The sequence below is a fragment of the Protopterus annectens genome, chromosome 14.part0 (assembly GCF_019279795.1).
Source record: "Protopterus annectens isolate FY-2018-M chromosome 14.part0, PAN1.0, whole genome shotgun sequence".
NCBI classification, from domain to species: Eukaryota; Metazoa; Chordata; order Ceratodontiformes; family Protopteridae; genus Protopterus; species Protopterus annectens.
The window spans coordinates 124,551,758-124,565,118 of NC_056748.1; the positions used below are offsets into that span (position 1 = coordinate 124,551,758).

The following is a 13,361-nucleotide window of genomic DNA, read 5'->3' on the forward strand; positions in this document are numbered from 1 at the left end:
GATAGAGGCTTATCAGTAAAGACCACAAGTCAGATTATAATAGCATACATTTGTGTTTCAGACCTCTTACCTTTCAGAGCCTTACTGCAACTGCAAGACTTGCTGTGCTATCACTATGTAAGTTTGTAGGGGGGTATTTCATCATTGTCACCATTTGTGGGCATTTGCCAGACATTTCTTTATGATTTTCTATGGCTGACTTGCTGGGTGAGGCTGAAGGGTGAGTATGGGAATATGGGACCCGCCACACTGACATCCATGCCTGTGACCTATAACGCACCAGTTTTTTGGCCCCCACATATACTGCAGTGGGATTTATCACCTTGGGTACTACTGCATAGTGTGGGGAGGCCAGTACTGGGCAAACATTTCCTGGTGTCCCACATAGCTGTCAGTTGTCTGCTGCTATCCCAGTAGGCCACCCCATTTCTTTGCATGCATGCAGCAATACCATATATATGCTACCAGAACATACTAATCCATTCATTTATTGTTAAGAAGACTGACTTACCTTGTGCCTGTGGCAGTTGTGAAGATGGTGCCTGAGGGCTGCCTATGTCATAAGCATGCAGTACACTGCAATTACATGGTAAGGTACAGGGAGTGTGATGTGTGTGGCATTCATTTTATTGTGTATGCAAGTCAGGAAGAGATGTCAGTCCCTGGGTCGCTACAGTGTCAGTGTGTGTGCTATGCATTGCCTCCATCTGCCTACAGGAGCTGGCTCAGGGGGTTCCTCCTCTAATTCCCTCTGTGCCTATGGGGACTGTGGCAATGGTGGGGGGCTGTGTGGCCCTTCCCCATGCTGTTCCTGCTGTAGCTATTTCCACAGGATCATACTGTGTAGCATAGCACATACTATGAACATGTATGCACATGTGGCTGGAGAATACTGCAGGGCTCCACCAGATATGTCAAGGCAATGGAACCGTGACTTGAGCATCCCAAACACATGCTCTATAATGATCTTGGTTTGTGCATGTGCCTCATTATGGTGTTCTTGATTGGGTGTGTGTGCATTTCTGATGGGAGTCATCATCCATGGCTCAAGTGCATAGCTAGCATCCCCAACCAGATGGCCATACGGGATATCCCCCCTGGCAAATCCTTGGTAGAGCTGTGAGGAATGCTAGATGAGGGAGTCATGATAGCTTCCAGGGCTGCTAGCACAGACATTAATGATAATGCCCTGGGCATTGCACATGATCTGGCAGTTGATGGAGTGAAAGCCCTTGCAGTTTAAGTATACCCTACCCTGTTCACCGGGTGGTGCTTTGTTGTGGATGTGAGTGCAGTCTATGGTACCCAGTCCCTCCGGGTAGTCTGCTACATGGTGGAAGAGGTGGATATTGCTGGTCCTCTCTTCACAGGTACTGGGGAAGTAAATGTGCTCACCTGCATGTAGCAGCATGGCATTCTGGAACTGATGGAGTACCCTGGATGCAGATGCCTGTGAGACCCCATGCTGTCCCCAGTAGGTCTTTCGAAAGTACCTATAGCTAGTATTCTTAAGGCTACACATACCTTGATATCCACTGGGATGGGTTCCCCTCTGTTGGCTCTGGGTCTGTGGTGAGGCTGGCACAGCTCGATGAGTTGCTGAAGTATGTCCCTGTCCACCCTGTAGTGCTCTACTATCTGCAGATCATGTAGCTCCTGGTAGGTTTCCCTGGGTCTGAACACTCTTCTTCTCCTCCTCCTCAGTCTGGGGCAGTTGTCAGCATTATCCTCCTCACTGCCCTCAGCCTCTAGCACATACTGATGTATCAAAGTGGTGCAGAGTTTGTAGGAAAAAACAGACCGAAAGGTGTTTGCACAGTTTATACTGTTGTGCTGCAGATGCTTCCTGTATGATTGGCTTGCTATGATACATTCCACCTGCGTGCTATTTTATTTGTACTTGATTGCTTTTATTCTGCTATTTCCCCTTTTTTTTCCTTCCCATTTCCACCCCTTTTAAGCCCAGAGGCATGCCGGGCAAACCCACTGCCCAAATGTAAACAGTTCTGCTATTTCTAGGTTTTTGTTTTTGTTTCATTTTGTTTTAGACCGAGTGCTCACAGAGCAAACCCGTTTAACTAAAGTAAACACTTTGAAGCAGAAATGGCCTTCCATGGATGCAAACACACTCTTTTATTTAATGGAATAAGTCAATACAGCCTTTTGTGTGGAGTCTGCATGTCCTCCCTGTGGTCACGTGGGTTTCCTCTGGGTACTCCAGTTTCCTCCCACACCCCAAAGACATGCTGTAGGTGAATTGGACACTCTAAATTGGCCCTAGGTGTGAGTGTGTGCATGTGTGTGCCTTCTGTGGAAGGCTGGTAACTCGACACTGTAAAACTCCACTGCCAATCATGAGCGGACAGGTGTTCCGCTGTAGTGACCCCTAACCGGGAAAAGGTGAAAGAAGAACAGACTAGACAAGTACTGTTTAAACAGTTTCAAATAAACATTTTCTAGTAAATAATATGGCTCAGCCAAGTGTTATACTATCTCAGGACTTAGATTAGCTATGAAATTACCAAGCCCCCTAAACATAACTTATTAATATTATAATGGAGTCTGGCTTCAATCTAGCCTTTAAATATGCATACGACATTTATGATCTTTGGCATAGCTATGTTCTTCACTAAAATAATATTATCTAATGAGAAAATAAAAATAAATTTATGACAATTTTTTTAGAACTCCAATTTGATTTCTGCAAAGTGGCAACTTACAAACCAGCACTACAATAACATTCAGAGATGCTACATTTGTGCTCCTAATAATGTTTATCTAAAATATAATTCATCATTTTAAAGAAACACTGAGTGTTTACAGCAGGCAAATAATGTGTAAAATATCCAGGGTGCTGTGTTTTTGATTATCTAATTAAATGAACTCAGCAGTGTTTATTGCAGGTCAAAATAGAAAGCTTATAACATTTTAAGATGAAATCTAAAATTCACTGCACTGTGTAACATACTGGATAGTAGCTAAAGTAATGGGTATTACAGTTATGAAGCAAAGCTGAAGAAGTCTGTAAAAATAACTGAGGATACAGCACTACTACACATTGCCCTATATGTACATGCAAAAATAGTTAAGAACACAGCACAACTATATATTCTTCTTTATATTCTAAAATTCATACATAGGTGCTGCTGCTCTGAGCAGCAAATAAACTCTTCTCGCAAGTGAAAGGTCTCTGTACATGCCAAGGGGGACATTATACTCAATGACTGAAACATTAAAATTAAATTAATTAAAACAGTATCTAGTGATACAGTAGGTGCAAATATCAAAATGCAGGACATATCACTTAACTTGCAAAGTTGGTGCTAAATACAATTCATCTTACGTTACAACCTTGCCTCCTATGCATTGCAACACCGATGATTCTGCCTTTTGTAAATATGTAGTTTAACTTTTCATGCATTATGTTTGATTGCCTATATTTACCAATGATTACATGATTTGAAACATTTAGTTTTTCCTGTTTTGCAGAAATCCAGGCTGCACCAGCATGTAATTCTGCTATGTTACACCTTTGTGACGACAATCATTCAATGCAACCTGTATGAAAATGCTTCATGTAAATATGTATACATCTCTTTGCAAATACATTGTTTTGTTGCCTTTATTCTATGATGGTTTGTACACTTGAAAGACCCTATTATTAATGCTTTGAATGTAACCCAAGCAGAGCCTGCAGCTCGTCATGTTATACTCACTACTCTACCCCAGTAGCCAAACTGTATATATAAATTAAATAAATATTTGGGGGATCTAACAGAGATATTCATAATGCAATCTGCTCTTGATTGTTGGATAGTTCCTGTTGCATAACTGTTTTGCTTGGAGACCTGATTTGTCTTAGACATGACTATGGTTTCTTATATGTATCTTACCATATTCTGTACAAACATCACAAGATGTTTGCTCAGACTTTAGTTTCTTTACCTAGATTATAAGGTACACTATTTACTCATCCATTGTGTTTTCAAATATTTTATTTAAACAGTATTGTAGTATAGTTCAATAATTTACGAGTTAATTTATTAGTATTAGGCAAAGAGAGATATAGTATTGCAGAGTTTTATTGGTTTGGAGGTAGAAGCAGTAAAGCAGCAACACTGACAACTATAACTGATACATTTCAGCATATACAGACATGTTCTAAATCCAAGACATTGCCACATGTTCATATAACATACTGACATGTTCTAAATCCAAGACATTGCCACATGTTCATATAACATACAGACATGTTCTAAATCCAAGACATTGCCACATGTTCATATAACATACAGACATGTTCTAAATTCAAGACACTGCCACATGTTCATATAACATACTTTCATGTTCTAAATCCAAGATACTGCCACATGTTCATATAACATACTGGCATGTTCTAAATCCAAGACACTGCCACATGTTCATATAACATACTGACATGTTCTAAATACAAGACACCGCCACATGTTCATATAACATACTGACATGATCTAAATACAAGACACTGCCACATGTTCATATAACATACTGACATGTTCTAAATCTTATTATTTAATCATCCAATTTGATGGGAGATTTTGGCCAAGCTATTTTTAGAATGAATTCTTTGCCCTGTTAAAAAACAATTGTACAATAGTAGATCTTGGTGATGAGCTATTTTTACTGGTGGAGAGAACTGTGTGCTCTTTCAATGCCATAAGACATAGCTTCTGGTAAGTCAAGAATTTTAGGGAGCTAGGATGTTAAGAAGTGTGTCATACTTCCCTCTACTATTTTCTCAGATAAACCAAAGATATGGATGTCGTTTCTCTGAGATCTGTTTTCTTGGTCATCTATTTTGCTCAAACGTAAGGTATTTTGTTTCAATAGAAATTCAGTGCTGTTTTCTTTTTCAGTTAATCTCCCTTAAAGCTTCTTCCGTCCAAGAAATTTGCATTTTGTGCTGATCAAGAGATTTGTATTTGCTCCACTTGTTTTGAAAATTTTTCTTTAAAGTTATCACATTTATTGTCCATTTTGTCCACTTTCAATGAAAGTTCTTGAATATTAGTCAAGACAATCTGAAAGTCCTTTAAGGAAGAATCCTGAGAGCTTATTTTTTGTGCGACTCATTTTTCTAAGTATAGAAATGTCCTAGACAAAAGTTTGACAGGACAGTATTGGAATATCTGAATAGTGTTTGGATGTTTTTGTTCAGGGCAACTCAAAGTCATAGATTTTAGATAAGAAACAAGAATGATAACTTAGAAATATTAAATTCCTGTCAGAAATAGAATAAAACTGCAGAACTGATAGAAGCTGCTGCTAATTTGATAGCATACTGGCCATGCCCCCCCCGCAAAAAAAAAAAATATGCATTCCAAATGTATGAGTAATAGAATGCTTACAATTTTATAAAATGTGCCCTACAGTGATAAGTTACATAATGATTAGTATAAAACAGTGGAAACTATTTTACAACTGAATAATGATAAAGTGCAAATTATTATCCAATGCATAAAAATCCAAACAAAGATATTCAGGGTAATTCTTTTTTATCACTGATATTTTGCATTTAATCTGTTCACTTAACAGACTAGGCTATGATTACAGTTACTCTTCCAGAAACCAGCCTTGCCCTATGACATCCCACCTACTTTTTGGGGATAATTTAACATTGTATAGCTTATCAGACCAACAACTGAAAGCACAATTACAAATGGGTACATTTTTTTCAGATTATATAAGAATGACAATTGGTCTTAATAAATGCACAAAAGCAGCACTATAACAGGAAAACTGAATCAACACAAAAATAACGAGAGAGGAATCTAATATGAAAGGAACAAAAGAGAGTGTTTAAATATCTTGGAAAAGATGAATAGTAAGCAAAGCAGCATGAATAAGCAAGAAGACAAGTTAGTAAGGAAGACTTTATAAGACTAATATTTAAAACTGTATTGGCATCTAACAGTAAAGTTCAATTTATAAATCAGCTCACTTTTCCTGTTCTTAGAATTCAGCTTTGATGAGATTAACTGGCATCAAAAACATTGGATTAGTTGGACAAAAACATGAAAACTGCTTCATGCTTATCAAGTGATATGTAGAAACAAATGAATTGCAGGATTGTACATCTCTCGGGCTGAAGGAAGAACGGGCATCCTAGAAACTGTCTATACATATAGGTCTGCAGTTTGGAGAGGGCCAGCATATTTGCTCACATTAGATCCAAACACATTGAAAATTCTAAACCATGAAGAAAACAAGTATAAGATGGCATCTTTACTCAGATTAGCTGAAGCATTTCAGAAAGAAACAGAATGGAAATCAAACAAGAAGTGGACAAAAACAAGTGGCAACAAAAAGTTTCACAAAACATAAAAAAAGACTAAAGAATCTGAGCAGGAAAAAAAAAGAAGAAAAGAAAAGTGAAAACTGGAAAGTCCATAGTTATGATGGCAAGTTTAGACCTCTTGGAATAACCACTTTGATCAAGATTTGATGCATGAATATTTCAAGATAAAGGTAAATTTAAACAAAAATACGAAAGAGTAATTATGGCAGCTCAAGATAGCAGACTGCTTTACAATGTTTATAAAAAGTGAGAGATATAGGCACATTAGGGTCTGTAAGGCAGAACTAGAAACAGTTGCAAATGTTGTTTCTGGTTGTGGTATGCTCATGGCTGAAGGTTTATGCATTGAAAAGCACAACAATGTCACCCGATTGTTATACTAGGGTCTGAGCAACACTAAAACATGCAGGTAGCTGAGAAGCATTGGAAACATGAACTACAAAGAATTACTGAAAATGAAGAAGTACTGATCATATGGGATCACCTAATACCAGCAGTCAAGAAAGCAGAAGCAAGGAAACAAGATTCTGTAGTTGAAGTAAAAGGAATACAAGTATCACTAATCACTAATCACTGAATTACCTACACATAATGATTATAGTTCGTGTCCTGTAAGCTGTGGTGGTACAGCGGTAGTGTTGCTGCCTTACAGCAAGAGGTTCTCCTGTTCGATTCACGGCTGGAGTGCCTTCTGTGTGGAGTCTGCATGTCCTCCCTGCGGTCAAGTCGCCTCTGAAAGACATGCGTGAATGGGTGTGCCTTCGCTGAAGGTTAGGCGTCGGGCTGGCAACTCAGCACCATAAAAATCTACTGCCAATCATTAGTGGTCCAGAGTTCCGCTGTGGCGACCCCTAACCGGGAAAAGCCATAAAAAGACAAACAATGATTATAGTGTCCTGCATACTGAGAAACATAAAGTCATAAAATACCAGGATATTCAAGCAGAAGCCATGAAATGGGGAGCAAAGTCACCCAGATATTTCCAACAGTAATAGGAGCAATGGGGCTAAGAAAAGTAATACAAGTGCATTTATTATATTGCAGATACAAGTAAGACCATATACATCGCAGAAGAAGACAATTACTGACACATTGCAGTGATTGAGAGGAGCCCTTTTGGCAAACATCAAAGGTTAAAACAATACTCATTTCAGAACGTTAATTGTACACAGACTTAGGAATGACTTTGATTCATGTTGCAGTTATAAACCCAAAACATTTGGCAAAAATAAATAAAATAAATGGAAAATGTGTACTTAGGTGAGGGTATAAAAAAGTTTAAAAGTTATTATAGAGATGCATATGCAAATTTCACCAATGCTTGTTGTGGTTGCATAAGATGGAAAACACATCAAAAATTAGTATAACGCAAAGAATCATCTTAAGCCCCCTTTAGTTATGCACATAATGGTGGAAAAATTAAACAAATACATTTTTTTTTTTATCTTTTGAGGAAGGATTACAGTTTTAGAAGTATTAACTAAAATAAAATACTATAAGTATTAACTAAACTAAATAATATAATTTCTACAAACAATAGATTTACCGCTTATTATTACTAACCAGTTTTTTTTATATATAATATGAAGATTTTACTGAGGCACTGTTTACACATTTAGCTTAAACATTAGATTCTGACTCCCATACTTTTTACTGCATGAAGAAACAGAAGTACAAAGTCTGCATGTTATACCTAAACACTGGGCTAAGAGTTACCTTAATAAGAAAGTTCAGGATCCTTAGCAATCAAATCATTTTTCTTCAGTGCCTATTACAAACGTGAATTTTGGCCAGTTGTTTTTTTTTTTCATTTAATACTAGATCACTGTAAAACCATAGTTTGTTAATGGTTACTGGCCTTTGGCAGAACTGACCACATACCTATGCTCTCTGCAGCAAATAAAGTTAGGAAGGCTTTATATCTGATTTACTTGTAGGGAATTATTAATTATTAGAATAGACAAGGTAATGGTATTTAGAATAGTTGGAGGGCATAAGAAGTCAGAGCTGGGGAGGACCACCATCTTACTATGACAAACTCAGAAATATGGAAGGAATCAGCAGTATGACATAACAAATAATATTTTTCTCTCTTTATTACTTGCTATAAATTTCAGTCTCCTTACTGCTTCATCCTAGGTGAGGGTATTTTACTATTTAAGCTGCTGGTCAGTAGGGTTATGATGTGACCTAAACAAAACATTTTCATTTTTGGCCCTCTCTGCAAGGATGTAACATCCCTGTACTACATCACCACTTATAGGCTATTCTTGAATCTGCATACTCATTTTCAATTTACTGAAATTTAGAACATTTCTAGAAGCATTCAATTTCCAATGGTTAACATGTATGCTCTAAACAATAAACAGGTCATACTACTTAATGGAAGTAGAGTTTCCTCACAGCAGGGCTCAAAAATGTGAATTTCATTGCAAATTAAAATTAGACCCTTTAAGACATGCTTAGGTTTGTAGCAGCCCTGAAACAATATTTGTTTTCACTATTAAAATGCAAGTATTATAGTAGACATGCCAGTGACTTAGAGAGATAAAGTTCTGTCGACAGACCAGTCAACCCAGGTATGATTAGCGGCAAGGGTGACTGACAGAGCAGCAGGAAATGGGAAGACATTTGTTGATGATGCTTCCTTAGGTGAGGCATGGCCCAAAGAGGGGAGATATACTCAAATGTAATCAACAAGTGAAGGAGACATGGAAAGGAGTGTGTAAGGTTTATAAAGAAAAAATACAGGATGGATACAAAGATGGCCAAGAATCCAGGACACCCTTAGGATCCACAATCAGACCCAGCAAAGACTGAAGGTGAAGGTGAGATAAGCTGCTAGACCTGGCATGGATGTGGGGCACTGTGGAGACCAGCCATTTAAATGATGTCTCATGGGGGAGCAAACAAAAACACAAGCATTATAGTGGTTCATCCCAAACTGGGTTCGATGCATTGAGCTTATTTGGAGTTTGTAGGAAAAAGTATTAACACCCATTGCAAACTTTTATGGCGTGTTTGTATTATTCCTTATTAAGTGGTTGCACTGTGGTTCTTAGCATCCACTAAAGGATTACTGATAGAGTCTATTGTGATTTTTTTAAAATAAATTTCATGCCTGTATACCCTAGACCTATTATGTTTTGCTTATTAATTTAGCTGGATGGTGAAATGTGTTTAACTTTTGTATGTAGCATTGTATAACTAATTGTGTGATATAAATTTTGTTAATATTGTATTGCAACTAGTCATGGCTGAAAAGGAAACCTTACGTTTATTCCAGGCCATAAACTTTTAAACCACTGCTGCTGCTACAGGTAGCATAAACTGACATTTATACAAAAAACACTACTATTATTGCTGTGTTGTCAAAGAGGAATTTTGTTATGTTTGACCAGTGTGGATATATGCTGATTTCTCTGCAATCCTGAAATGGATAAAAGCAGTATAAAAACTAAGTGATTTTATGTTTTAATGTGACAGATACTAATAACTTTCCTAGAGGACACTTCACACCCATTGATAACAGTTATTACTTCAAATTCATAGTTAATTTACTTCCTTTATTTGCAAGCTTTATCTACAGGGGTTGCACACTTGCTGAGCAACTAGCTTTGCATTTATGCTGGCAGCTCTTTGCATCCCACTTGATGCACACTGTACATAAAATTTATTGATATTATAAATACTGGTACATTGCACTGTTACTTTAGATTTGCTTTTGTGTTACATAATTTTCTCTTGTGTGCTGACTTACGTTTATATCCCTAATTTAATGCTTTGTGTTTCTAATATATATTAACTTGCATATTGTGGCCTCTGTGGTGCAGCGGTTAGTGTTGTTGCTTCACAGAAAGAGGTTCTCTGGTTTGATTCTCAGCTGGAGCAACTTCTGTGTGGAGTCTGCATGTCCTCCCTGCAGCTGAGTGAGTTTTAAAGACATGCCAGTAGGTGTGTGTGTGTGTGTGTGAATGCCTTCTGGGAAAGTTGGGCACCAGGCTGACAACATGACACCATAAAAACCCTACTGCCAATTAATCTGTGGATCAGTGATCCACTGTGGTGACCACTAACTGGGAAAATCCAAAAGACATTGCTTTATTGACTTGTGTAGTGTACTTTGCTTGTAACCCATGGGCAAAGCCGGAATATGACGCCGCTGTCTCACTGTTCTACCCCAGTCTGCAAACAACAGAGAAAGAAATAACATCTAGATTGTTTAATCCTTCTCCACAGCTGTATAGCTGTAAACTTGGTATATTTAAGTCAGGGTATGTATAGAAGTAAAGCTTCTGTGAAAGAGATGTGACAGGGTGGCTCGTGCCACCTGTCAGAAACACTTTATATAGATTGTTTTATTTAATTTGCTTTGTTTTAGTGTGTTTGCCATTTGGCGTTTTTTTTTTCATTCATGATTAGTGACCTTGGCTTTATTTCTGTGATGTTTTAGGATTCATTGCTGCAGGACTTATTGTTCTTACCCTAATTTGCAGAAAATGTGTCCAAACAGTCCACACACCTGCTCTAAATAAGTAAAATCTATTTTATTTAATTAACATCTGAGAAGTCACATGCATCCTTAGGGAAAATGGAAAAAAAAGTGAAGCGGTTGTAGAAAATTACATTTTCTCACTTAACCAGTTAGAAAAGTACATGCGTAGCAATGTAACAATCAGCAGTTGCTTAAATGTGTGAGGCATCACAAAACTATATGCACGTTTTTAAAAGCAATACATTAGGAACAGTCTATAGTCTGCAAACATTATAAAGCACTTAGTATACCGACCACTATGTTATACTAATTAATAATTCAGACTACAACAATTTTACCTTTTTGATTTGAAGTCAATGTTTGTTGTAAGGCTGCAAGTTGCTTTTCTAAGGCAATTATGCGAGTGGTGTCACAAGGCGTACCTAGAACCAAAAGTTTTTGCATTTGAGAATTATATAGATGATGTTACTGCAAAATACATTTTAACACTTGCTGTCCTAAAGCTATAACAAACTGTTTCATCTTAGTGGACACACTGGAAAATAGTCTCATTTTAAATTTAGCAACCTGAATTCTACAGCTGGGCTGAACTATCTAATGTAGTTTAAAAAAACAGTAAAAGAATGTTAGAGGTGACTGACTTCCCAATATTTTATATGAACTGAACTTCATTATTTCAAGCCTGACCAGCTAGATGTCTAAATTAAAAAAATATATATATCATCATTAGAGTGTGAACTTCTACTGCATGCATTTAGGCATGGCAAATGTTTAAGGGTTAGACAAACCTGCCAGGGTTCAGGTCATCAGATCACTCATATGAAACTCCTATGACTGTGCACAGCTCTTAACATGCTGAACTCCATTTTATCTTGCAGTCAGAGTTCCTAATACTGACTATCAGTGACCTCAGGACTCAAGGTGTCACCCTAACTAAACAAGATATTTTAAACACTTTCAGAAAGCTGGCATAATAAAATGCATAGTGATACTCACAGAAAATATTAAAAAATAGGCAATCGCACAGAGATACTCACAAAGAATATATACTAACAGCCAGACACACAAGGATCCTTACAAGAGAATATAAATGGACAGGTAAATACACAGGGACCCTCACAGAGAATATAAACTAACAGGTAACACACAGACATCCACACAGAGAATAGAAACTAACAGGTAAATACACAGAGATCCTTACAGAGCATGTAAACAAGCAGGCAAGCACATAGAGAGTGTATGAGCAGAAAAACACAGAAGAATACAGAAAATACAAACAAGCAAACAGACAAACATATAGTGATACAAAGACTATAAATTAACAGTCAAACACACACAGAGAATATGAACTGAAAGCACATATTGATACTGAAGTACATACTGGTCTCTGTACCACATAGAAAAACACAATTTAATACAATAAAATGATTAAAATGTGCATGAGTGTTTTCATTTCTTTATTTTTCACTTTTATTATGTTGGCTCCAGCCCTGGAAAGCATGGAATAAATTAATGGTTCCACTCCTTTGCTTTCCTGGATTATGACCAATTTCCACTAGCTGTTAAGTAAGTAAATTCAGTGGTGGAATATGGCTTTGGTTTTAATTAGGTTAAACTGTTTAAAAACCTAAGCATCACTTGATAATGATGCTCCTTTTCATTGTCTGAATTATGGACTTTTGAATCAAGTAAAATGTTTTATCAGCTGTAAAGGATTTATTTCAGAGGATGCAGTTGGGGACATTCTATTTTTAATGAGAGAATCAAAGTTAGATTTGTGCTGGGGAAATGCAAATCAAGTCACTCACAGATGTTTAGCCTACCCCAGAATTATTAAAAGTGAAACAAGTCAAAAGTTTCTCAGGATAACCCAGAAATATTGAAACGGTGGAACTTTATCAATGGAAGTACTGGCAAGAATCATGAGCTGTATACAAATGCCTTATATAACATTGTGTATTGAACCTTTAAATTATTTGATTAAAAAAGATCACAGTGAACTAGAACTAAACGTGGAATACCCGACCTTCCAATCTGAATTTTGCAATCAATGAGCTTTGTCAGTTTTATTTTTTTTAAAAATCTCACTTATAGTATCACCTTAACTAACAGTGAAGCTCCAGTAAAGTCCTCATTTATGTCCACCTTCCAATAATCAGGATCCTTCCCAAAAGCAGAAAACTAGTCAGGCTAGAGTATAGCTGCAGGTATAGAGGGGTGAAGAGGAGGAGCAGTTTCAGTATCAGAAGAAGTATCACTCCAGGAGGTTCAGTCAATGGGGGACTGAGGCAAACCAACAAGAACAGAATGATGTCAGCAGCTTTAGTATGAACAGAATTAATTAATGGTATTTCTGACAAAAAATATAGGATTTTCAACTTATCTTAACCTGTACTAATAGATACGGAGTCAAGTCTGTTCATGAAATCCTTTGGTTTTACTTCTATTAGAATTAGAAAAGCTACAGTTACTGATAACCTAAACATCACTGAGACTGTTTACTTGGAAAATGACATTTTGTATTTTATT

At 37.1% G+C, this 13,361-nt stretch overlaps 1 protein-coding gene across 1 annotated transcript in view; it reads right to left on the reverse strand.

The window, feature by feature from the left end:
- Positions 1-13,361, reverse strand: part of LOC122788886 (pulmonary surfactant-associated protein D-like) — a 533,542-nt gene that overhangs the window by 11,893 nt on the left and 508,288 nt on the right. Inside the window, exon 6 of the mRNA XM_044055829.1 lies at positions 11,171-11,254. Coding sequence (XP_043911764.1) covers positions 11,171-11,254 — 84 coding nt within the window. The remainder of the gene's footprint in view (positions 1-11,170; positions 11,255-13,361) is intronic.